This window comes from Saimiri boliviensis, chromosome 14 (genome assembly GCF_048565385.1).
Source record: "Saimiri boliviensis isolate mSaiBol1 chromosome 14, mSaiBol1.pri, whole genome shotgun sequence".
Taxonomy (NCBI): domain Eukaryota; kingdom Metazoa; phylum Chordata; class Mammalia; order Primates; family Cebidae; genus Saimiri; species Saimiri boliviensis.
The window spans coordinates 39,045,260-39,070,359 of NC_133462.1; the positions used below are offsets into that span (position 1 = coordinate 39,045,260).

Sequence of the window (25,100 nt, forward strand, 5' to 3'; positions counted from 1 at the left end):
GTCACACAGGCTGCTGTGTCGGCAGGAGGCAGCTGGGGACACGGTGGGGGGGCTTGGTCCGTTGGCTTGGACTTTGCGGAAAGGTGACAGGGCTGGAGAGGAGCGAGTGAAGTGGGAGGGCTGAGCTGTGTGGGATTGGGCAACAGCTGGGTAGCCAGCGCCTGCCTGGGTTGTGTGGTGGGCCTTGCATCTGAGATGCCCAGGCCATGCCAAGGGGCAATGGCCAGAAACACACCCAGGGAGTGTGTGACCCCGGCCAGCCTTGGAGGGGACAAGGCTCAACTTCTCTTTAAATTATTTTACTCAAGAAGTGGAGGGGGGTGGGGGGACAGACAAGGGGACTGAGCTGAGACCTGAGTCCCTGAACCTCCCAGCTCAGCCCCCACAGCAGGACTGGACTCAAAGTCAGAGGGTGGAGGCTCCAGCCCCACCCAGACACAGCTGGGGACAGACAGGACCCAGGAACACCCACTCACTGTCCTCCAGGAGGCAATGGCCACAGCACATGGGGCCCAGCCCCAAGTGGGGCTATTTGGGGGTGCTGCCACCCTTCTTGGGAGTGGTGGGTTTCTTGCCCTGCCAGAGGTGTCCCTGGATGGTGAAGGCATCAACGCTCATGGACATGGTCTTGGCGGGGATCTGGGTGAAGCGCTTGCGGTCTGAGTTGTACTTGTAGATGCCTTCCACCATGGCAGGTGTGACGGTCCGGGGCCCGTAGCCCGCCAGCCGCGACAGCTCCTCCGTCTCCCCTGACAGTGTGTAGAGCGCCCGGAACTGGCAGCTCGAGTCGCGAAAGAGGATCAGGAAGTGGTTGGCCTTGCTTTTCTCAATTTCCTGGTGGGTGTGCCGGACATGGTCAGCCGGCCAAGCTGGGCCACCCACCCAGCAGCCCGTAACTCCCATGTGTAGGTGGGCTCACCTCCAGAATGCGGTTCTTCTGCGGTTCGTTTACCTTGCCTGCCAGGCAGCAGTGTGACAGGGCGTTGTGGATGATGAACTTGTTCGACTTGGCACTAGGCTCCTTGTACAGCCGTGGACCTAAAGGGTGAGGTGGGGTGGGGGAGTGGGGTAGCAGGAATGAGCAGGGGCCATGGAGGAGGGCACCTGTTGCTCCTCACAGCACCCAGAACCCCTGCTTACCTGTGTACTCGGGCACCGACGCTGGGGAGGAGGCATTGCTGCCATTCTCCCAGTCCCGTTCACGGCTCCCAGGCAGGCGGCTTGGGGACATGAGGCCCGATGGGGAGGGAGCCCTGCAGTGGGGAAAGGATGGGATGGAGGTGGGGTTGGAGGTGGGGTCAGAGCTGGGGAAGCCTCCCAATGTGCAGAGGGGCCAGGCTAAAGAAGGGCCATGACTGGGCATCATGGCTCATGCCTGTAATCCCAGCACTTCGGGATGCTAAGGCACCTGGGAAGTGGAGGTTGCAGTGAGCCAAGATTGCGCCACTGCACTTCAGCCTGGGTGACAGAGCGAGACTCCCTAGTGGAAAAAAAAAAGGGTGGGCCCACCACACTGCAGAGGCGGCGGTACACACTGCAGACCCTCCCAAGTCCACGCAGTGCCCTGCCCTCCTCCGTCAGGACAGCCTGCACTCAGATGCACCGAGGCACGGGCTCCGGTCCTGTCTGCCAGGTACGGTCTCCCTCGTGTGCATGTGCCCACCCGCGTCCCTCCATCTCTTCATGGCATAGCCACACACTCAAGCCACACAGCCCTCTAGGTTCACCCAGATGTCTGCACCCCTCCCAGGATCTGGGAGGCCGCCCGGCATGTGGACCCCGTCTGTGCAGGCTGAACTCACCGAGACGTGGGCCTCTTCACCCCGAGGTTATTGGGGGCCTCGTTGGCCACAGTGGACAGTGACAGGGTGGACTGGGAATAGATTTTGCTCAGCCGAGAGCCTGGGGAGAGAGTGCAGGTCAGTGGCCACCAGAAGCCCCTACCCTCCACAAACACCCAGTCTAGCAGGCTTGGGGGGACACAGCAGGAGTCAGCCCTGCCCAAGACCCCTCAAGCCTTTGCAGACCCCCTAGAATCTCACCTCCCACACACATAAGGGGGAGGGTGCTCTGCCGGGCAGGCGGGAGGGAGCAGCACTGGGTCAGCCCCTACTGGCAACACCTCACCCCAGACATACCCACAAAGGTTTTGTTGGTGGTTTTTTTTTTTTTTTTTTGAGATGGAGTCTTGCTCTGTCACCCAGGCTGGAGGGCAGTGGCGCAGTTTCGGCTCACTGCAACCTCCGCCTCCCAGGTTGAAGAGATTGTCCCACCTCAGCCTCCCCTGTAGCTGGGTCTACAGGTGCACGCCACCATGCCCAGCTAACTTCCGTATTTTTAGTAGAGATGGGGTTTCACCATGTTAGCCAGGATGGTCTCAACTCTTCATCTTGTGATCCACCTGCCTCAGCCTCCCAAATTGCTGGGATTACAGGGGTGAGCTACCAAGTCCAGTACCCCCAAAGGTTCTTATCCATTAAGCTGCAGAAGACCCCTCACCCCACTGCACTCCCACATCCCTTTTTTCTTTTTGGAGATGGAGTCTTGCTCTGTCACCCAGGCTGGAGGGCAGTGGTGCAATGTCAGCTCACCGCAACCTCCACCTCCTGGGTTCAAACGATTCTGCCTCAGTCTCCTGAGTAGCTGGGATAACAGGCACCCACCACCACGCCCAGCTAATTTTTGTATTTTTAGTAGAGATGGGATTTTGCCATGTTGGTCAGGCTGGTCTCAAACTCCTGACCCCAAGTGATCTGTCCACCTCACCTCCCAAAGTGCTAGGGATTTTGCCATGTTGGTCAGGCTGGTCTCAAACTCCTGACCCCAAGTGATCTCTCCACCTCACCTCCCAAAGTGCTAGGATTACAGGCGTGAGCTACTGCATCTAGTACCCTATGTAAGTCTTTACCCAAGAGACAGCATCCAACCCCACCTGAGGCCCCCTATCACCCCACAAACTCATCCCTGCCCGGTACCCCTGCTTACATCTCCCCGCCTTCCCTTTTCCCGTGGGGGCCTCACCCAGTGAACCCCGGAAAGGGCACTGGGCAGGCCCCATCCCCCAAGGGTCCTCACCCAGCAGGCCACGTGCTGGGCTTCGTGCCAGGGCCGAGTCGTCACAGCAACCTGAGCGAGGCCGGGGCGCCCTCCGCCCGCCCCGACCCGGGCCCCCGGACCCCGCAGCCCGGGGCCGCAGCACCTTGTCAAGGTCGTCCATCAGCTTCAGCTGGGCCCGGCGCTCGTACTCCAGCCGCGTGAAGTCCCCCCGCCGGGGGCCCACCTCCTCCTCGGCTGGAGCCCGGGCGGCAGGGGCCAGGGTGGCCATGGGGGCTGCAGGGACTGTGGACACAGCTGGGGCTGGGCCAGGGGCCTCCTCATGGGCCAGCCTGCAGATCACAGAAAATCCATATCAGAACCACTCATGGGGTCCCCAGCAGCAGATAGGCCCAGGAGCTGGCGTCCAGGGCAGACCTGGCCTCACCTCGCGGCCTCCTCCCTCCGCTGTTCCTTCTCCGCCTCCTGCCACTGCTTGCGCCGCCGCGCCTCCTCTGCTCGCCGCTGCTGCCGCTCCAGCAGGCTGGCCCGCTTTTGGGCCATCTCATCCTCAGGCTTGTCTTCATCCTGGGGACAGATGGTGAGTTCAGCCAGCCACCCCTTCCCCGGCATGGCTGGAGGCCCATCTTCTGTCCACCCAGCCTGCCCGCCAGCCACCTGTGCTTTTGTTCTGATCACTGTTCTAAAGGCATTTAGTTGGTGCCTACTGTATACACAGCCCCATGCCAAGGAGGGGGTACACGTGGGTGCTGCTCACACACACAGTGCTGAACCCAACAGGGAAGACAAAGGCACCAGATAGCAGTGAACACCAGCAAAAGCTCATGTTGGGCACAGCCACTACACTTCGGGAGGACCCTGGCCTGGCCTGGAGACACCTAGGAAGGCTTTTGGATGAAGCATCCTGTAGAATGACGAGAACCTAACTAGGTAGGTGTTCAGGGTGTGTAGAGCGTTCCAGGCAGAAAGGACAGCTACCGCCTCGGCCCTGAGGCCGGAGCAAATCTGCTGGGGGTGTCGTGGAAGTGCAGGGGGGCCAGTGTGGCTGGGACACAGGACAGTGGCACAGGTCTAAGTCAGAAGTGAGTACGGGCTGGGCGTGGTGGTTCACACCTGCATTGCAGCACTTTGGGAAGACAAGGCTGGTGGATCACCTGAGGTCACAGGTTTGTGACCAGCCTGGCCAACCTGGTGAAACCCCATCTTTAGTGAAAGTACAAAAATTTAGCTGGGTGTGGTGGCAAGCTCTTGTAGCCCCAGCTACTTGAGAGGCTGAGACAGGAGAATTGCTTGAACCCAGGACGTAGAGGTTGCAGTGAGCCCAGATCACGTCATTGCACTACAGCCTGGGTGACAAGAGTGAGATTCCATCACAAAAAAAGAAGTGAACATAGCCCAAAGGCCTGGAAGGACCTTCATTTTATTTTTATTTATTTGTTCATTTATTTTGAGACAGAGTCCCACTCTGTCACCCAGGCTGGAGGGCAGTGGCATGATCTCAGCTCATTGCAACCTCCACCTCCGGGGTTTAAGCAGTTCTCTGCCTCAGCCTCCTGAGTAGCTGGGATTACAAGTGCCTGCCCCAACACCTGGCTAATTTTTTAATCTTTAAGAGAGGCAGGGTTTCACCATCTTGGCCAGGCTGGTCTCGAACTCCTGACCTCGTGATCCCCCTGCCTCAGCCTCCCAAAGTGCTGGGATTACAGGTGTGAGCCACCACGCCTGGCCGACTTTCATTTTAAAAGCAAGGGTAAGGACAGCAGCCCACGTCCCCGACTGCTCAGTGGAAAATGGCCTGGGATGGAGGCGGGCAGCAGAGACCAGTCGGAAGGTGACCCTAGGTGTCCAGGTGAGACACGGTGGTGGCCCCAGCTGAGGGAGCCATGAGAATGGAGAGACAGTAGACATGGGGCAGGGCCAGGAAACGGGGCTGGTAGGATGATGGGGGTAAGGAGAGCATGAGCAAGGAGGTACCCTGAAGATCCTAGTCCTGTCCGCCCGTCTGTCCATCACCTACCCATGCAACCAGCCACTCATCCATCTGTCTATCCATCTCCCCTCCCTGTTTGTCCACCGCTCCCTGCATCTATCTGTCCCCCTGGTCCGGCCACCTATATCTTGTCTGGGAGGGACAAGACTGGGTCAGCCCCCACTGGAAAACCCTCACCCCCAGACATACCTGAAGGCCTCCCATTAAGCCACAGGAGGACCTCCCAGCCCGCTGCACCCCCACAGCCCCTGTGGAGTCTTTACCCAACAGACAGGGTCACATCCCATGGCCCAGGATGGAGGCAGGTCCCACACCATGCAAATAAATGTCCCTCTCCCCATCTCCCCACACTCATGGAGGCCTTAGCCACCCATACCTCTTCTGTCCACTCACACCGGGCTCCCTAGCCCCACCCACCTGCCCATCTTACTAAAGTCCTATTTGCCCAACAGTTGTCAACCTCTCCCTCCACACAGGTCCACCCAGGCCCAGGACCCTCCAGCCGCCTACTCAGGCACTCACCTTGTAGAAGAACCCCAGCCCTGCTCGGGGCTCCCCCTCTGAAGACGCCTCCTCTTCCAAGGAATCCTCAGCACCAGGGGGACTCCCGTCTCCCTCTTCCTCAGTGGCGGGATCTGCCAGGCTGCCCAGCGGGATCTCGATGAGGCCAGGCCGGGCGGCTGGCTCCTCGGGAGGTGTCCCCTCTGCCAGGAGGATGGAGGAACGCGTCTGCACAGGCACCTGGCTTGGGGAGAACTTGCGCAGGTGGGGGAGGCTGTCTACGTCGTGGGGTGGTGTGAGCACCCTGGTCAGGGGTGCCAGCCGCAGCTCCGCCGGCCGGGTGTGTTTCGGGCTTCGGGGTGACTGGCTGGGCCCAGGCCCAGGGCTGCGCCGGGTGGCCGGGACCCGCCGGGCGGGGCTGGGGGACAAGGCTTTTGGCCCCGTCGTCGTGGGGCCAGGGATGATCCATGCAGCAGGGGCTGGGGCGGGTCCAGGGGCCTCTGGCGGGGCCAGGAGCCGTTGCTGCTGGTCCGTGAGCCTCTGCATGTCCCGCTGCAGCGAGCTCAAAGCAGCACTCAGCTTGCTGACCGCTCGATTGTATTCCCCCAACCCCTCGGGGGGCAGCGGACCCAGGTCTGGCGAGAAGGTCACTGCCTTGGGCCGTGAAGTTGGCTCACCCTGGCCCTCGCCCGCCGGCCGCTCCCCACCAGGGACTGGGCCTGGGTCGGCCTCGGCCTCCGCCTCCCCGGAAGCCTCCCTTGGCTGCACCTGCAGGAAGGCGCTTTTGCCCAGCCGCTGGCGGTGCTTGGCGAAGATGGCCTCAATCCGTCGCTTCTGAGCCTCAATGGCTCTGCGTTTCTCCTCCAGCCGGGCACCAAGCTCACTCATCTCTGAACTCAGGGCCTCCGGCGGGGCCGGAGTGGATGTGGGGGACCCTGCTCCAGCCTCAGCCTCTGCCTTCACCAGCTGTTTCTTGCGTTCCGCAAAGCTAGTCATTTTCACCTCGGAGTTGGTGGCCGCTGGGGATGAAGCCACTGCCTTCGGGGATCCCTCAGATGGTATTGACGGTTTCGATGCCTCCCCCACCAGACAGGGAGATGGTTTTGAGGGGGTCTCGGGGTGTGGCATGTACACCAGTGCTTTGGTGGGCTTGTCGGACAGTGGTTTGGAGGTCCCCTCAGGCGGGTACGGGGAGGCCAGGGATGGCTTGGAGGGCCCCTCAGGAGAGTGGAGGTAGAAGCTGCCGTCGGCCGCCCCATCTGGGAGCAGCCGGGGCTCGGCACTGTGGATGATCTGCAGAGCCTCCTCGATGGTGGGCAGGTCGCCAGGCTCCGGGGGGGGGTTGGCCGGGGTCCTGGCTGGCGCCGGACGTGGGGGGCCCAGGCTGTCCGAGCTCACAGAGCGGAGGAGCACAGGGTCTCCCATGACGACATCCACGTCGCTGTCCAGGCCAAAGGGGGTGCTGAATGACACAGCCTGGGAGAGGGGACGGCTGGGCGGCCAGAGGGAGGGGTCAGCCCCTGGGACCAGCCTCGGCCCCACCCGAGCCCAGCATGCTCCACCCCACACCCTGGCCTGTGAGGTGCGCTTACCTGAGCTGCCGGTTCCAGGCCTTGCCCAGGGCCTCCATATGGGACATGGACGGGGAAGACTTCAGGGAGCCTGGGGGAGGTGGTGAGTGGTCACTACAGGGACCCTGGGGACCCCAGGTGGGGTCGGCCAGCATCTGGGGACAAACTCTACAAGGTCACTGGGTGAGTCACTGATGGCTCATTATGTGTCTAGTGAGACCAAAGGTTTCCAGAAACATACCCAGGACCATTTACTGTCACTACCGGGTGTTGTGGGACCTCTGGGGAAGCCATTCTGGGGGTCACCTTGGGATGCCCAAGGGGGTCCTGATGGAGGGGCTACCTGAAAGCCCAGGAGGAGATAACATGAGGCCCACTGGGGCAGTCTGTGGGTGGGAGGTTCCCCCGTGACAGAAGCCACCTCCCCTCCTCACCTGTGGATCCTCGGAGTGGGGACTGGGGGCCGCCAGGTGACAGAAGTGGGTGGCGGAAGTTGAAGACAGGAGAACTGTACCGAGAGACATACTTCAGCCACAGGACCCCCACCTCCTCCTCCTCCTCTCCCCGAGGTGGAGACAGTGGTGTCGCCCAGCTGCGACCCAGTGCCCAGCAGGGCGAACCAGGAGCCCCCCACCCATGATGCCAGAGACTGGTCCGGTGCAGGGACCGTACCTGCTGCCGCTGTTGTTCTGAGGCGGGGAGGTCTCCGTGCCCCGGGGGGAGGCGGCTGCGGTACAAAGAAGAGGGTCAGGTGGCGTTTGGCTCTCCCACCCACCCCTCACCCAGCCCCCAGGGCCTCACCGTGACCATCCGGCAAGTCCTTCACTTGCACGAAGTCAGGCTTGAGCACCTCAAAACACATGAACAACTCAGCCAGCAGCACCACCAAGTTGACCTGGAGGTGGGAGGCCCGGTCAGTGGGCAGGACCCCTGGGGACCCCCAGCCCCAGATGCCTGCGCTGGCCTTACCTTGAGTGGTGGGGGGACGTAGAGCAAGTCCTCGAGGGACAGGGGGCAGCCACGAGGAAGGCGGGAGGCGCAGAAGTCCTGCACCAGCTGGAGGTTGTACAGGCTGTCCGCCACAGACATGGGGTCCTTTAGGCACACCTCTGTGGGAATGGGAGGAGTGGGTCCCTAACTCTGTAAGGAGGACGGGGCCCCATGGAAGCCAGAGACCAGCATCCTCCCACACGGAAGACCTCCTGTGAGCCAAGCTTCTACCAGGTGCCCTTTGAGAGGCAAATTCTTTATTTTTATAGATGGAGTTTTACCATATTGGTCAGGCTGATCTTGCACCCCTGACCTCATGATTCATTTGTCTCAGCCTCCCAAAGTGCTGGGATTACAGGCATGAGCCACCGTGCCCGGCTTTTTAAATTTTATTTTTTTGAGACCGTGTTTCGCTCTTGTTGCCCAGGCTGGAGTACAGTGGCGCAATCTCAACTCACTGCAACCTCCACCTCCTGGGTTCAAGCACTTCTCTGCCTCAGCCTCCCAAGTAGCTGGATTATAGGTGCCCACCACCATGCCCGGCCTTTTTTTTTTTTTTTTTTTTTTGTATTTTTAGTAGAGACAGGGTTTCAACGTGTTGGCCAGGCTGGTCTTGAACTCCTGACCTGGTAATCCACCTGCCTCAGCTTCCCAAAGTGCTGGGATTACAGGCGTGAGCCACCATGACTGGCAAGAGGTGAATTATATGATAAACCATCCTTAGGCCAGGGGTCTTTAACCCCCTGTGGTGTGTAGCAGCCTGTTAGGAACTGGGCCGCACAGCAGGTAAGCCAGGGCAAGTGAGCAAAGCTTCATCTGTGTTTACAGCCGCTCCCCATCACTCCCATGATCACCTGAGCCCCGCCTCCATCAGATCAGCAGCGGCATTAGATTCTCATAGGAGCACGAACTCTATTTTGAACCCCACATGGGAGGGATCGAGGTTACATGCTTCTAATGAAACTAATGCCTGATGATCTGTCACTGTCTCCCATCACCCCCAGCTGGGACCATCTAGTTGCAGGAAAATAAGCTCAGGGCTCCCACTGATGCCACATGATGGTGAGTTTTAGAATTATTTCAGCATATTACAACAGAATATTAATGGAAATAAAGTACATAATAAAGAGGAATGTGCCTGAATTATCCTGAAACCACCTCCCTGCTTCTGTTCATAAAAAAATTCTCTTCCACTAAACTGGTCCCTGGAGCCAAAAAGGTTGGTGACTTCTTTCTTAGGCCTTTGCATCTTTCTAGAACACTCTCCCGAAAGACCAACTCAAAAAGCTTTTCCATGCCAGATGTGTTGGCTCAGGCCTGCCGCCTTAGCACTCTGGGAGGCTGAGGCGGGAGGATGTTTGACCCCAGGAGTTCAAGATCAGCCTGGGCAACATAGTAAGACCCCATCTCTATTTTATAAATTTTTAAATTTATAATTTATACAATTATAATTTGTAATTTAATTTTTAGAAAAAAAATTTTTTTAAAAAGAAAGCTTTTTCTGACCACCCCATTGCCTTTAGGAATAGCCAACATCCAAAATCCCAGCACTTTGGGAGGCCAAGGTAGGTGCTTCACTTAAGGTCAGGAGTTTGAGACCAGACTGGCCAACACAGTGAAACCCCATCTCTACTAAAAGTACCCAAATCAGCTGTGGCATGTGGCTGTAGTCCCAGCTACTCGGTAGATTGAGGCAGGAGAATGGCCTGAACCCGGGAGGTGGAGGTTGCAGTGAGCTGAGATCATGCCATTGCATTCCAGCCTAGACAACAGAGCAAGACTCGGTCTCAAGGAAAAAAAAAAGTAGTTGGCTGGATGCGGTGGCTTATGCCCGTAATCCCAGCACTTTGGGAGGTCAAGGCAGGCGGATCATGATGTCACGAGTTTGAGACCAGCCTGGCCAACATAGTGAAACCTGATCTCTACTAAAAATACAAAAAATTAGCTGGGTATGGTGGCGGGAGCCTGAAATCCCAGCTACTCGGGAGACTGAAGCAGGAGAATCACTTGAACCCAGGAGGTGGAGGTTGCAGTGAGCCAAGATTGCACCAATGCACTCCAGCATGGGCAATAGAGCAAGATTCGATTTCAAAAAAAAAAGCAAAAAAACTTCTGGATAAGCTTAGTATCTTTCTCCCCCAGCCAAAGCCATCCGTCAGGTCGAGAGTGTGTTTCTATTCTGGCTGGATCCCCAGTGCCTAAAACAAGGTCTGGCACACAGTCCACACTCCATACATTTCATCTGCTGCAGGAATGAATTCCTGGAAGCACAGAGAGGTTTAGACACTTTTCTGAGGTCACACAGCTAACTGGGAAAGAGAAACAAACTCAGGCTTGCCAATTCTGGAAGCTGCACTCAAGACCACTGAGGCATTACTGGTCTTAAAGACCTGGAGCTGGGGCCTGCGGGCTGGGACTCAGGACGCCCAGCTCCCCTGCACAAGGTCTAGTCTGCATCCATTTACTCACCCTCAAGTCGAAGCAGCTGGGGACAATAGCAGTGGATGGTGGCAGCCAGTGCAGCCCCACTGGCCAGGTCCTGGAGGCTGGTCACCGTTGGGAAGCAGGGGGCACGCCGTGCCACCACCCGGTCCTTACGGTATCGGATCTGTGGATGGGAGCCAGGTCAGGTGAGTGGTCAGGCTGGCCTTCTGGGTCAGCGGTCATGCAGGCTGGGCAGGAAGGCCTGGGGTTTCCGCCATTAGGGGGCAGGAAGCTGGGGGTCCCAGAGACAGAGTGGGGGGGCCAGCCTGGAGCAGGGGAGGGGCAGCAGCGAGAGGCAGAAGAGATGTCTTCCAGCAGCCAGGCCAGCAGCAGGGGCTGGGGACAGGGACTCCTGGGACCCCGGGGTGGGGGATACATTACCATGGGGGGTTTGCTCCCCGACTCCTTCAAACAGAAGGCAATTGCGTGCTGGGGGGGAGAGGAGCAGCCATCAGCAAGGCGGAGGGGTGCTGACCTGCTGGGCCACCAAGCCCACCTTGGGGGTAAGGGGGTAGCCCTGACCCTGGTCCTGAGCCCTGGCCATCCAGCTCCCTGACTGCTGTGGCCGGCTTTGAGAACCCGAGCTCCTCCCAGCCCCAGGGGACCCCACAGAGTAGCCTCCTATGTAAGGAATCCTCCTCCCACAAAAGACCCAGGCCCCCAGCTCAGGGAAAGGATGCAAAGGAAGCGGGTAGTCAGGAAGGGAACCTCCCAACCCAGGCCCCAGGGTCAGGGAAAGGAGTGAGCAAAGGTGGGGACCCCAGCCAGCCCAAAACCTCCCCCCATGTCCGCCTTGTTTATCTACTATGGGAGGAATTTATATGAAGCACAGAATTTAGATATTTCTGCAAGGTCACACAGCTCAGGGAAGAGAGACATTTCAACTTCCAGCCTCGAGGATGGGCCTCCTCCTCAAAGCTGGGATTTTTTTTTTCCGAGGGAAGCTGGGGATTGGGGGGCTCAGGAAGGTTATTCTATCTTCTGGGTTGGCAGGCCTTCCTCTGGGCTATAGGGTACCCTGCCTGCTAGGGTCAGGATCCACGTGTGTGACGGTCTGCAGGTCCCCTCTTCAGAAATTTCTGTGGTCTCCCCACAATCACTAAGGGGGACAGGCTCAGGGGGTCCCACCCTCTTCATTAACGGGAAGGGGGAGTGTTCGTCCTTCTGACTAACTGGAGGGAAAGTTCATCTCTACCCATCAGTTTGCTGGAGAGGGGTCCGCCCTCTTTGTTAATGGCCAAGATTCTACCCTTCTCTTGGTTCACAGAGGGGTTTCTCCCTGTCTCCCAGGGCTGGGGTCCAACCTCCTTTGCTCACAACTTAGGGAGGTAGGAGAGGGCGCGCAGACAGGCAGGCAGAAACAGACATAGAGACAGACAGAGCTACAAGCAGGGCAGGCAGACGGGGCAGACAAACAGCCCCACTTACAGGAACCAGCTTCCAGTACCAGCGCGTAGGGCACTGAGGCCAGAGAGGCAGAGAGGAGGGCAGCGGGTACCGGCGCAGGGAACGGGCGGGGTACAGAGAGATTGACAGAGAGGGGAAGAAAGAGAGTGTGTGTCACCTCTAGCCCTCCCCCCACCTCAGGAATGGCTGGGAAGCACAGCGCCACCCTGCCCTCCCAGCTCTCCCGTCCTCCATCCTTCCCTCCGTTCCATGCCCTTGCCTCACCGAGGGCTGCGCCGGGGCCGCCCCGTCTGCAGGGGCTGCTGGAGAGGCTCTCTGGGCCGCTTCCTGCTCTGTCTTCTCCTGCAGCCGCCGGACGGTCTGGAGGGCAGTGAGGGGGTCAGTGGTCTGGCCACTGGACGATGCTGGTCCCAGAACCCACCCTGGGCCCAACCCCACCTACCGTGTCCACCCAGAAAAGCAGCTTGTGCTCCAAGCTGGTGAGGGCCAAGGGACCTGGAAGGGTCTTTGTCCACTCGAAGGCAAAGGCAGCCATGAGGGCATCAATGACAGCTAAGTGGGCTCCCTGTGGGGACAACGGCTGGAGGGTGAGACCCTAGAGCTGCTTCAGATGCGCCCTGGCCCCCAAGGGCCTGGGAAAAGGAAGAACCTGGAGGTGGGAGGGACTTGGCAGGATTGGGGCTTGAGGGGCGGGGCCAGTGATTCATGGGTGGGGCCTTAAGGGAAGGAACAAGAAATGGAATCCTGGAGGAGCCTCACACGATAGGTGAGACTTTGAAGTCCGATCTAAGCCTAAAGATAGAATGGGTTGTGTACGCAAATCCTCAAGGGCCAGAGTATCGCCTTTTTGGGGAGCTGGGTTCCATGGGAGAGGCCAGGCTTGAGGGGAAGACCTTGAGGGGAGGAGCCAGGGCTGGGGGGAGGAGCCAGGCTTAATGAACAGCACAAGGGGAAGAGCCAGGGCTGGGGGGAGGAGCTAGGCTTAATGGACTGCACTTGAGAGGAGGAGCCAGGACTGGTAGGCGGAGTTAGGTTTGATGGACAGAGCTTAACGGAAGGAGACAAGACTGATAGGATGAGCTAGGCTTAACGGCTAGAACTTGAGGGGAGGAGCCAGGCTTAATACATAGCGCTTGAGGGGAGGAGCCAGACCTGGTGGAAGGAACCTGGGGGAGGGCCAAGCCTGATGGGAGGAGCTAGACTTAATAGACAGAGCTTGAGAGGAGGAGCCAGGACTGGTAGAAGGAACTCGGGAGGAGCCAGGACTGGTGGGCGGAGCTTGAGGGGAGATTAGCATGGTAGGCGTGGTCTAACAGGCAGGGGCGGGGCCTACCATGAGAATGGGCTGGTGCCTCAGGTCGGCCTCACGCACCGGGCGCTCCGGCAATGCGGGCACCGTGCCCCTTCGCGCCAGCAGGGCCAGCAGTGCAGAGGGGTTGGGGGGTGTTTCAAGCTGTGGCAGTGCCTGACGCCAGGCCCTGCAGTAGAGCTCGGCTGAGAGCAACAGCCGTGTCACTGGGGGCTTCACGTGCTCCTGCGCATACTGGTCAGTATAGAAGGGCTCCCACAGCTCCGGGGGTACGTGCTCTGTGAGGGCATAGAGGGGAAACACGGAGGTCAGGGTTAGCAGATACAACATACACATAAACACACACACATACACACACAAGCACGCACGCCATGACCCAGATTAAGAGTGGGTCTGAAGGCCGGGCGCTGTGGCTCAAACCTGTAATCCCAGCACTTTGGGAGGCCGAGGCGGGTGGATCACAAGGTCAAGAGATCGAGACCATCCCGGTCAACATAGTGAAACCCCGTCTCTACTAAAAATACTAAAAATTAGCTGGGCATGGTGGCACGTGCCTGTAATCCCAGCTACTCAGGAGGCTGAGGCAGGAGAATTGCCTGAACCCAGGAGGCAGAGGTTGCGGTGAGCCAAGATCGCGCCATTGCACTCCAGCCTGGGTAACAAGAGCGAAACTCTGTCTCAAAAAAAAAAAAAAAAAGAGTGGGTCTGGACCAGGGAGGATGGCATCAGGAAGGGAGACGGGATCTGGGCTGAGAGTGCAGATGCACAGTAGTTTGCTAGAGGAAAGGGTGATGGTGTTGTAGGCAACAGAAGGGCCTGCAGATGCAAAGCCCAGTGGGTGGAAGAGAACACGATGCCTCAGGGAGCTGATGGGCACTTAGAGTGGAAAGGAGGGGAGGCTTTCCACAACCCCAGGCCAGCTGGACTGGCTCTTGCAGGTCCCAGGAAAGACAGTAACAATGGCAATCCCAATGATAAGAGCCTTCCTGCACTTGCCAGGGTAGACTCACCAAAGCCTACATCAATGCTAGGAGGCAGCCAGGGCCCAACTGGCAACCCCCATGCTACAGAGGAGGAAACTGAGGCACAGAGAAAGAAAGTCCCTTGCCCCAGGTCACATGGCTCTTCAACGCCAGGACTGGGTTTAGACACAGCAAACTGGATGCCCTCTCTCAGCTTGCAGGCAGGGTGGGATGAGCCAGGGACACATGGGCAAGCAGGGGAGGTGGACACACCACAGGCACATCAGGAGTTGAGTGACCCAAACCTAGCGATTGAAGGGAGGCAAGGGACAGAGAGGGAGGTGGTCAGGGCCCTGCTGGGTCTAAGGGGGAAGATGGAACAGAGGGGTAATGACTGAGGTAGGGTGTAGGAGGAGAGGGAGGTAAAGGGGTGAAATTGAACGTGAGGGGCTTTGGGGACATCCTTGAGGCAGACTATATTGAGAGGCTGGGGCTTAGGGGGATGGTGAGGGCACATCATATAGGCAGCCTTTTTTGTATTTTTAGTAGAATCGCCTGAACCCAGGAGGCAGAGGTTGTGGTGAGCTGAGATCCCTGAATAGGACAGTGGGAGGAGGTACGAGGAAGCCCCAGGTGGACGGGGAATGGGGGCAGAAACCCCCAAGATAGGACCAAGAGTGGAGAGAAGAAGGCCAAGAAGGCCTGGCGGGAGCTGGGGAGGTGGTGACTGAAATTAGCAGTTGGTCGCCTGTCTAGCTCTTCTACTTTGCACAGCTTTTGCGGGGTTTTTTGGAGACAAAATTCTCTCTGTCACCCAGGCTAGAGTGCAGTGGTGCAATCTTGGCTTGCTGCAATCTCTGCCTCCCGGGTTCAAATGATTCTTAGGCCTCAGCCTCCTGAGCAGCTGGGATTACAGGCGTGACACTGCCATACCCAGCAAATTTTTGTATTCTAACAGAGACAGGGTTTCACCATTTTGGCCAGGCTGGTCTCAAACTCCGGTTCTCAAGAGATCCGCCCACCTCAGCCTCCCAAAGTGCTGAGATTACAGGTGTTAGCCACCATGCCCAGCCTGCACAGCTTTCTCTGTTTGAGTTTTTGCTGGAGTGCAGTAGCATGATCATGGCTCACTGCAACCTGGAATTCCCAGGCTCAAGGGATCCTTGCTTCCTCAGCCTCCCGAGTAGCTGGGACCGCAGGCACATGCCACCACACCCAGCCAATTTTAAAATTTTTTGTAGAGATGGAGGTCTCATGATATTGCTCAGGCTGGTCTCAAACTCTTGGCCTCAAGTAATCTGCCTGCCTTGGCTTCCCAAAGTGCTGGGATTACAGGTGTGAGCCACTGTGCCCAGCCTTGTTTTGTATATTGGGGTTTTGTATGTGTGTTTGAAAGATGGGTGGGGGCCAGGCATGGTGGCTCACGCCTGTAATCTCACCACTTTGGGAGGCCAAGGCAAGAGGATCCTTTGAGGTCAGGAGTTCAAGACCAGCCTTGTCAACATGGTGAAACTCCATCTCTACTAAAAATACAAAAATAAGCTGGGCATGATGGCACATGCCTGTAATCACAGCTACTCAGGAAGCTGAGGCAGGAGAATCGCTTAAACCTGGGAGGCAGAGGTTGCAGTGAGCCGAGATTGTGCTATTGCACTCCAGCCTGGGTGATGGAGCAAGACTCTGTCTCCAAAAAAAAAAAAAAAAAAGAACGAACGAACGGATGGCATGATGGCTCACACCTCTCAGCACTCTGGGGGGCCGAAGCAGGTGGATCCCCTGAGGTCGGAGTTGGAGACCCCCCAACTAGGAGAATCCCTGTCTCTAATAAAAAATACAAAATTAGCTGGGTGCGGTGGCGCATGCCTGTAATGCTAGCTACTCGGGAGGCTGAGGCAGGAGAATCGCTTGAACCCAGGAGGCAGAGGTTGTGGTGAGCTGAGATCACGCCATTGCATTCCAGCCTGGGCAACCAGAGCGAAACTCTGCCTCAAAAAAGAAAGAAAGAAAATGCGCCAACCGCATGTAGACTTGGGCCTTCTTTCTGCCCCTCAGCTCAGCTCCTTGAAAGAAGAGATATTTCAGGCTCACTTCCTCCCTGCCCTCCCAGCCCCACTCCACCTCTCCCTCAATTTCCCTGAGCTCAGTTCTACCCTTATGGTTTCTGGCCTCCCCAAGGCCGGCAGGGGCCTCGAAAACATATCTGCGGGCCCGTATCTCGCCTGGGCTCCCTGCCCAGTGCCTCCTTCTTCCAGAAGCTTTCCTCCCACTGGCGTCTCCTTGTAAATGGACAAGCCCCACCCCACCCCAGGCCACCCTACCCCGAGACAGCATCCAGGGCCACCTGAGGACTACAACTGCTGCAGCCCCGGCCGATGGAGATCCCCACCACACCCTAGGCATCTCCCACAATGCTCAACATCTTACTACCCACCTCTCCTCCTCCCTGCCCCCAAGGCAGTAAGAAATCACCCTCCTTCCCTTTCTTTACACCCTTACCCCAGATCTAATGAGTCCTTTGGCTTCAACTTCCTAACCCTCCTCTCTACCTCCCCAGCCCCAGCACTGGGCAAGTCTTGATCCCACCAGCAAAATCACACATTTCTTTCCTGCAGGACTTCTCAGGCCTTCTTTTTCTTTTCTTTTTTTTTTTTTGAAACGGACTTTCGCTCTTGTCACCCAGGCTGGAGTGCAATGGTGCAATCTCGGCTCACCGCAACCCCCGCCTCCTGGGTTCAGGCAATTCTCCTGCCTCAGCCTCCTGAGTAGCTGGGATTACAGGCACGCACAACCATGCCCAGCTAATTTTTTTTGTATTTTTAGTAGAGACGGGGTTTCACCATGTTGACCAGGATGGTATTGATCTCTTGACCTCGTGATCCACCCGCCTCGGCCTCCCAAAGTGCTGGGATTACAGGCTTGAGCTGCCGCGTCTGGCCATCTCAGGGCCTTTAAGATAGAAAAAAATGGCTGGGTACGGTGGCTCATGCCTGAATCCTAGCACTTTGGGAAGCTGCAGTGGGTCATGAGGTCAGTAGTTCAAGACCAGCCTGGCCAACATGGTGAAAACCTGTCTCTACTAAAAATACAAAACTTAGCTGGGTGTGGCAGTGTGTACCTGTAGTCCCAGCTACTCAATAGGCTGAGGTAGGAGAATTGCTTGAACTCGAGAGGCAGGCTGCAGTGAGCCAAGATCGTGCCACTGCACTCCGGCCTGGGCAAAAGAATGAGACTCTGTCTTTAAAAAAAAAAAAAAAAAAAAAAAGATAGAGGGCCAGAAGGTGGCTCATGCCTGTAATCCCAGCATTTTGGGAGGCCGAGGCGGGCGGATCATTGAGGTCAGGAGTTTGAGATCAGCCTGACCAATGTGGCAAAAACCCGTCTCTACTAAAAATTTTAAAAATTAGCTGGATGTGGTGGTGCATGCCCCTAATTCCAACTACTCAGGAGGCTGAGGCGGGAGAATCGCTTGAACCTGGGAAGCGGAGGTTGTAGTGAGCCGAGATCATGCCACTACATTCCAGCCTGGGCAACAGAGTGAAACTCCATCTCAAAAAAAAAAAAAAAAAAGAAAAAAGAAAAAAAAGCCAGGCATGATAGCTCATGCCTGTAATCCCAGCACTTTGAGAGGCCAAGGCACGTGGATCACCTGAGGTCGGGAGTTTGAGATCAGCCTGACCAACATGGAGAAACCCCATCTCTACTAAAAATACAAAATCCACCAGTGTGGTGGTGTGTGCCTGTAATCCCAGCTACCTGGGAGGCTGAGGCAGGTGAATCACTTGAACCCGGGAGTAGAGGTTACAGTGAGCTGAGATGGCGTCATGGCACTCCAGCCTGGGAAACTAAGAGCGAAACTCCATCTCGAAAAAAAAGAAAAAAAATAAACATCAAAACCTTGAGCTAGGACTACACTGACATTTATCAGGCACTTATTATAGACCCATGTTCTTCCGCCTTGGTATTACCAGCACTTGGGGGATGGAAAATTCTTTGTATTCAGGGGAGGCTGTCCTGTCCTGTACACTGTAAGATGTCTCGCAAAATCTCTGGTCTCTCCTTACTAGATGACTGTAGTACATTCCTTCCAATGAACAACCAAAAATGTCCCCAGACACTGCCAAATGTCAATTAAGTGTCAAAACCATCACCAGTTGAGAAACACTTCCTTATACTATAATTTTTTTTTCATGACAGTCTCGCTCTGTCGTTCAGACTGGAGTGCAGTGGCTCAATCTCAGCTCAAAGCAACCTCCGCCTCCTGAGTTCAAGCAATTCTACTGCCTCAGCCTCCCTAGTAGCTGGGATTACAGGGGCCTGCCACCACGCCCAGCTATTTTTGTATTTTTAGTAGAGACAGGTTTCACTATGGTGGCGAGGCAGCTCTCAAACTGCTGACCTTGTGATCCACCCACCTCGGCCTCTCAAAGTGCTGGGATTACAGGTGTGAGCCATCATGCTGGCCTATACTATAAAATTTTTATTTTTTCTTTTTTTTAAGACAGTCCTCTCTCTGTCACCCAGGCTGGAGTGCAATGGTGCCATCTCGGCTCACTGCGACTTCTGCCTCCCAAGTTCAATCGATTCTTCTGCTTCAGCCTCCCAAGTAGCTGGGATTACAGGCATGTGCCACCACACCTGGCTAATTTTCATATTTTTTAGTAGAGATAGGGTTTCACCATGTTGGTCAGGCTGGTCTCCAACCCTCACCTCAAGTGATTCACCCACCTTAGCCTCCCAAAGTGCTGGGATTACAGGCGTGAGCCATCACACCTAGCTCCACTTTATTTATTCATTTACTTACTTTATTTTAGAGATGGGGTCTCACTATGTTGCTCAGGCTGGTCTTGAACTCCTGAGTTCAAGGGACCTTCCCACCTCAGCCTCCCTAGTAGCTGGGACTACAGATATGAGCTACCACACCTGGCTAAAGTGTTTACGGAGCCTTATTTACAGCAGAACAGTGCTGTCTGATAGAAAAACAATGTGGTCACCCTGGCCAACATGGTGAAACCCCATCTCTACTAAAAATACAAAAATTAGCCAGGCGTGGTGGTGCATGCCTGTAATCCCAGCTACTCAGGAGGTTGAGGCACGAGAATCACTTGAAGCCGGGAGGTGGAGGCTGAGGTGAGCCAAGATCATGCCACTGCACTCCAGCCTGGGCCACAGAACAAGATGCTGTCTCAAAAAGAAAAAATATGTGTGTATGTACCTATATATATATATACATATATATATATATATATATATATGTATATATATATACATATATATATATATATATATATATGTATATATATATAAAATGCATATAATGCAAGCCCATATAGGCAGTCAGGTTTTCTAGTAGCCACATTACCTATGTAGAAATAAGAATTTAATAATATATTTTATTAACCCAATATAGATCCAACTTATCATTTTAACATGTAATCAACACAAAAATAGTATTAATAAGATATTTTACACTAGTTTCTGTACCTAGTCTTTGGAACCCTGAGTATATTTTACATTTATAGCACACTTTGGTTCAGATCAACCACATTTCAAGTGACTCAGGAGTCACATCTGGCTGGTGACCACCATATTGAGTAACACAGGCCTACAGCATAGCTAGGATGGATGGATGGACGGATGGATGGATGGATGGATGGATGGATGGGTGAATGGACAGATGTTATGTATAGATGGGTGGATGAATGGATGGATGGATGGATGAATGGGTGGGTGGATGGATAGATGTATGTATGGATGGATGAATGGATGGATGGATGGATGAATGGGTGGATGGATAGATGTATGGATGGATGGATGAATGGATGGATGGATGGATGAATGGGTGGGTGAATGGATAGATGTATGTATAGATGGGTGGGTGGGTGGATGGATGGATGGATGAATGGGTGGGTGGACGGATAGATGGATGAATGGGTGGGTGGATAGATAGATGTATGTATGGATGGATGGATGAATGGGTGGGTGAATGGATAGATGTATGTATGGATGGGTGGGTGGGTGGATGGTTGGATGGATGAATGGGTGGGTGGATGGATAGATGGATGAATGGGTGGGTGGATGGATAGATGTATGTATGTATGGATGGATGGATGGATGGATGGATGAATGGATGGATGGATGAATGGATGGATGGGTGAATGGATAGATCAGGCGTCCCCAAACTATGGTCCGGAGGCCGCATGCAGCCCCCTGAGGCCATTTATCCGGCCCCCTGCCGCACTTCAGGAAGGGGCACCTCTTTCACTGGTGGTCAGTGAGAGGAGCACAGTATGTGGCGGTCCTCCAACGGTCTGAGGGACAGTGAACTGGCCCCCTGTGTAAAAAGTTTGGAGACGCCTGGGAAAGATGGATGGATGGATGGGTGGATGGATGAATGGGTGGGTTGATGGATAGATGTATGCATGGATGGATGAATGGATGGATGGATGAACGGGTGGATGGATAGATGTATGTATGTATGGGTGGATGAGTGGGTGGGCGGATGGATGGATGGATGGATGAATGAATGGATGGATGAATGAATGGATGGGTGGATGGCTGAATGGGTGGATAGATGGATAGATGTATGTATGTACGGGTGGGTGGGTGGGTGGATGACTGGATAGCTGGATGAATGAATGGATCGGTGAATGGATAGATATATGTATGTATGGGTGGGTCGGTGGGTAGATGGATGGATGGATGGATGGATGGGTGGATAGACAAATGATTGATTGAGACAGAGTCTTCTCACTCTGTTGTTCAGGCTGGAGTGCAGTGGCGTGATCATAGCTCACTGTACCCTGGAACTCCTGGGCTTAGGGCAGGAGGGACTACAAGGTAGCTGGCACTACAAGCGCATGCCACCAAGCCCGCCTATTTATTTGTACCATGACCTTCCCTGCACCCAGTCATTTAATCCTTACAAGACTTATTCTTAGCTGGGCGCGGTGGCTCAAGCCTGTAATCCCAGCACTTTGGGAGGCCGAGACGGGTGGATCACGAGGTCAAGAGATCGAGACCGTCCCGGTCAACATAGTGAAATGCCGTCTCTACTAAAAATACAAAAAATTAGCTGGGCATGGTGGCACGTGCCTGTAATCCCAGCTACTCAGGAGGCTGAGGCAGGAGAATTGCCTGAACCCAGGAGGCGGAGGTTGCGGTGAGCCGAGATCGCGCCATTGCACTCCAGCCTGGGTAACGAGAGCGAAACTCCGTCTCAAAAAAAAAAAAAAAAAGACTTATTCTTATACCCCTTGTACAGACAGGAAAACCAAGGAGAGCTGAGATAACCTCCCCAGGATAAAAATGTCCAACATGAACTCAGTTTTCCTCACACAACACCCAGCTGTTCTGAAGGCATAAGGAACTGCATGGTGGTGGTTCCCAAATGTGTTTAACATGGAACCTTTTTTTTTTTTTTTTCGAGACAGGGTCTCATTCTGTTGTCCAGGCTGGAGTGCAGTGACTGGATCTTAGCTCACTGCAACCTCCACCTCCTGGGTTCAAGAGATTCTCCTGCCTCAGTCTCCCGAGTAGCTGGCACTCCAAGCGTGCGCCATCATGCCCGGCTAATTTTTTGTATTTTTAGTAGAGACAGAGACCGTGTTGGCCAGGCTTGGAACCCTTTCTTATCTGATCTCTGAGCTTGGGCTCCATTTTTATTTCTGTGCAGCCTTCTCACACCTGTGCCTTGGAGTGGCCAGAGCTATCCCTTCCTCTGAGCCATCACTGTTCCCATGGGGCCACTGCATACATGATCTTGTCAGTTCCCAATACCTTCCATGGCTCCCCAGTGCCCTCAGATCCACAACCAGGGGCCTGATGGGCCTTCCTCAGTCTCACCAGCCTCCCGTACCTCCCACCACCACCTCGAAGACCTGCATTTTCTTCTCTGAGAGCTCCCTGCTGGTCCACACTCCAAGCCCTTGTCCACACGCCTCTTCTCCATGTCACACTTCAGTGCATCCTTCAACCTTCCAGACTCAAATCTTTCCTCCTGTGGGCTCTCTTCCCTCCCTGGAAGGTTTCAGGAATTTCCTCTCCGAGGCCCCACTGCAAGCTTCCCTAAGATCTGGTTTCCTGCCCATCCCCCTATGCCCGCGTATCCATCCCCTGCCATCTCCTTAACACCGTGCGCGCCCAGCCCCGCACCTGATAGGTATCATACGGTCCAGAGTCCCAGAGCTCATGAATCTTGTAGAACTCTGCTCTCATTTCTTTCAGCCCCCCCACCCCCCGTCCTCTTTTTAGGGGAGTTGAACAGGGAACAGATTGGATTTGACCCTCCGGGTAGTGGCAGCCACTGCCGTGTGTCACACAGCAGAGGGAGCTGGGTCAACAAGAACAGAAACGGGTGAGTCAAGTCATTGGGATCTTATCAACACCCCTCGTCAGAGTTCACTTTGCTTTCTTTGAAATGGGATGGCAATTTCTACTCTGAATCCTGGCCAGGGGATAACGGATAGCGTTAATATTATTCATTAAAATATCCCACCACCAATCACACCAGAAGTGAGCATCTGTTTCGCGTGTATGAAGTGCCCCGTGCCACGTGAAGGATTCTGTGGTCTCTGTGGCTTTTATGCGTCCCAACAACCTTGCAAAGAGGTAACTGGGGTCTCCATCACTCAAGCAGTGCCCTGCACATAGTAAGTGCCCCTGTCCCACAAACATCTGCAAAACGGATAAAGCAGTGAGCAAATGCCTTCTTTAATAGAAGGGGAAACAAGCTCAGAAAACGGGTAATTCACATTCTGGTGCAGCTGGGATTCACACTCAATTCTGACTCTCCACATTGAGTTCTCTACAGCCTGGTAACCCTGCGTGTGAGAGGCTGAGGCTGTCCCATCTCCAATCTCTTTCTTCCTCAAGCAAATATCTAGAGGCAGGTAGACTCCAGAGTGGGCCATGCATGCCTGGAAAGGCTCAGAGAGAGACAGAGGCAGAGACTAGGAGAAAGAGGGAAGAGGGACAGGCTGGGGTGGAACCAGGAGACGGACAGCTGTCACCGAGACCCACACCCAGAACAGGTTGATCTGGGAAGGCCACGGAGACGGGGGATGGGCTGTGCCAACACCAGTGGACAGAACCAGTGAGAGGAAATCGTGTTCCCCCCACAGCTCCCCCCAGGAAGGCCCAGACCTTAAATAACCCCTGTCTTCCCCAAGGCCAGGCCCTGATCCCAGCTCTGGCCTGCGGCTGTGGAGCTGCCCAAAGCCGGGACAGAGTGTCCAGGGCCTCTAATCCTAGGGACCCGGGATTACAGCATCCTCCCCATTCGGGTGGCTCGGGTTCTCAGGCTTGCGGGCCTGGGGGAGGGAGTGAATGATCTGCCCTAATAGGAGAAGGCGCCGCAGCTGCGGGGGCCCCGCCCCGGGCGATCTTAGACTAGCCATTTCCCTTCGGCTGGGCTCAATAACCTCCCCAGTAAAATGGGGCCATAAGTCACAGCTGCCAGGCGCTGGAGGGGGCTATGGAGGCGAAAGAGGGGGTTCCCGGAGCTCTCCGGTCGCCGCCCGCAGCGCAGGCAGGCCGACGCGAGGTGTGTGTCTCAGGCCTGGGGGGCGTGCAGTGGTGGAGACCTGAGCGCTAAAGACCCCCCAGCGAGGCCCGGGTCTGGGTCTCCAGAGTGCGTGGAGGGGGAAGAGACCGAGAAGAGATACTCGCAGGGGCGTGATGTGTGTAAAAGAGAGGAAGGCGTGCAAGGGAAGGCCCCAGGGGTGCGGGAGGCGAGAACGAGAGGCACGCACGGGGAGACCCCACCCGGCCCGCGGACCCCGCCCCGCGCACCTGGAGGCTGGGACGCCGGGGACCCCTGCGCGGGGCTGGGCCGCCGGCCCCACCCCCACAGCGCTCCTGCAGCCGGCGGGGCAAAGTCCACCGCCCGGGCCGAGCAGGAAGCTCGGAGGCCCCGGCGCAGCTGGGGCCCGAGCCCGGGGACCCCCGGCTGCCGGCGCTATTGTTCCCACGGCCCCCGGCCTTCCGGGCCCGGCGCCCCGCCCCGCCTCCCGCACCTGCCGCGCCCGGCCCGCCGCCCCCAACCCCTGTCCCCCGAGCCCCGGTACCTGCGCCCCCGAACGCGGCCCGCAGCACCCACGCCAGGCTGGCCGCCGCCTTGGCCCGCGAGAAATCGTACTGGTCCAGCGACTTGATCTCCGGCACCAGGAAGGTCCTCCGCAGCGGCCCGGGCCCGGGGGGCGCCGCCTCCACCATGGCGGCGCCGGGGCTGCGGGCGCCGGGTCCGCGCTCGGGCTGGGCTGGGCTGGGCTGCGCCGCGCTCGCGCTCTGGCCGGGCCCGCTGCCGCCGCCGCCGCCGCCGCCGCCGCCTCCGCTGTTGAGCCAGGTGCGGCCGCCTGCGCTGGCGACGCTACGTCGGGCCCGCCCCGAGGAGGAGCCCAGGTGCGCCCCGCCCACCCAGACCCCGGCGCGCCCCTGCGCCCCACCCGGACCCCCCAACTGCGCGGTGCAAGGAGCAACCGGGGTGGGAGGCTCCTGGAAACTGCGGCGACGGTGGAGGGAGCTTGCGGAGGACTGAGTGTGTGTGTGCGCGCGCGCGGGCACGTGTGTGCGCGCGCCTGGCGCACTGGAGAGGATCAGGGACCCTCTGTGTGTACCAGCCCCAGGGTCTACCCTTAGGCGTAGGAGCTCCTGCACGTGTTTGTAAAGAAGGCCGGGCCGGCAGGCAGCGTGCGGTTGGGTGCACCTGTTTCTGATTGTGTTGGTGAAGGCACAAAAGTATGAGTGTCTTCCTATCTGTGTGTGCGCTCATTACATATGAATGCATTTGGGTGGTGACCAAGTGTACTGAGGGATGTCTAGGGGTGTGTGTATCT

General features: G+C 56.3%; 1 protein-coding gene across 6 annotated transcripts; it reads right to left on the reverse strand.

Annotated features, from left to right (window-relative positions):
- Nucleotides 1–266: 266 nt before the first annotated feature.
- On the reverse strand, nucleotides 267–24,619 carry CAMSAP3 (calmodulin regulated spectrin associated protein family member 3). 6 transcript variants are annotated; one of them, XM_039466007.2, is made up of 20 exons: nucleotides 24,333–24,618; nucleotides 13,331–13,584; nucleotides 12,440–12,562; nucleotides 12,262–12,357; nucleotides 12,019–12,051; nucleotides 10,972–11,019; nucleotides 10,576–10,714; nucleotides 8,086–8,225; nucleotides 7,918–8,011; nucleotides 7,789–7,843; nucleotides 7,551–7,624; nucleotides 7,138–7,207; nucleotides 6,223–7,037; nucleotides 5,567–5,748; nucleotides 3,482–3,621; nucleotides 3,076–3,386; nucleotides 1,803–1,902; nucleotides 1,141–1,253; nucleotides 920–1,038; nucleotides 267–834 (listed from the first exon to the last, which is right to left on the reverse strand). In XM_039466007.2, exons 1-20 carry the CDS (start codon nucleotides 24,478–24,480, stop codon nucleotides 529–531), a joined length of 3,360 nt encoding a protein of 1,119 aa, XP_039321941.2. In that variant the 5' UTR covers nucleotides 24,481–24,618; the 3' UTR covers nucleotides 267–528. The 6 variants fall into 6 exon arrangements, with proteins under 6 accessions (XP_039321941.2, XP_039321938.2, XP_039321935.2 ...); XM_039466004.2 differs by having other exon boundaries at nucleotides 5,567–6,986; nucleotides 24,333–24,619; XM_039466001.2 differs by having other exon boundaries at nucleotides 5,567–7,037.
- Nucleotides 24,620–25,100: the final 481 nt, after the last annotated feature.

Coding starts and splice junctions, on each gene's coding strand:
- CAMSAP3 (XM_039466001.2), bottom strand. CDS start 24,480: ATGGTGGAGGCGGCGCCCCCCGGGCCCGGGCCGCTGCGGAGGACCTTC. Junction 13,585..24,332: donor GGCCGCGTTCGGGGGCGCAG/GTACCGGGGCTC, acceptor ATGCCCTCACAG/AGCACGTACCCCCGGAGCTG. Junction 8,226..10,575: donor CCAGCTGCTTCGACTTGAGG/GTGAGTAAATGG, acceptor CCATTCCCACAG/AGGTGTGCCTAAAGGACCCC.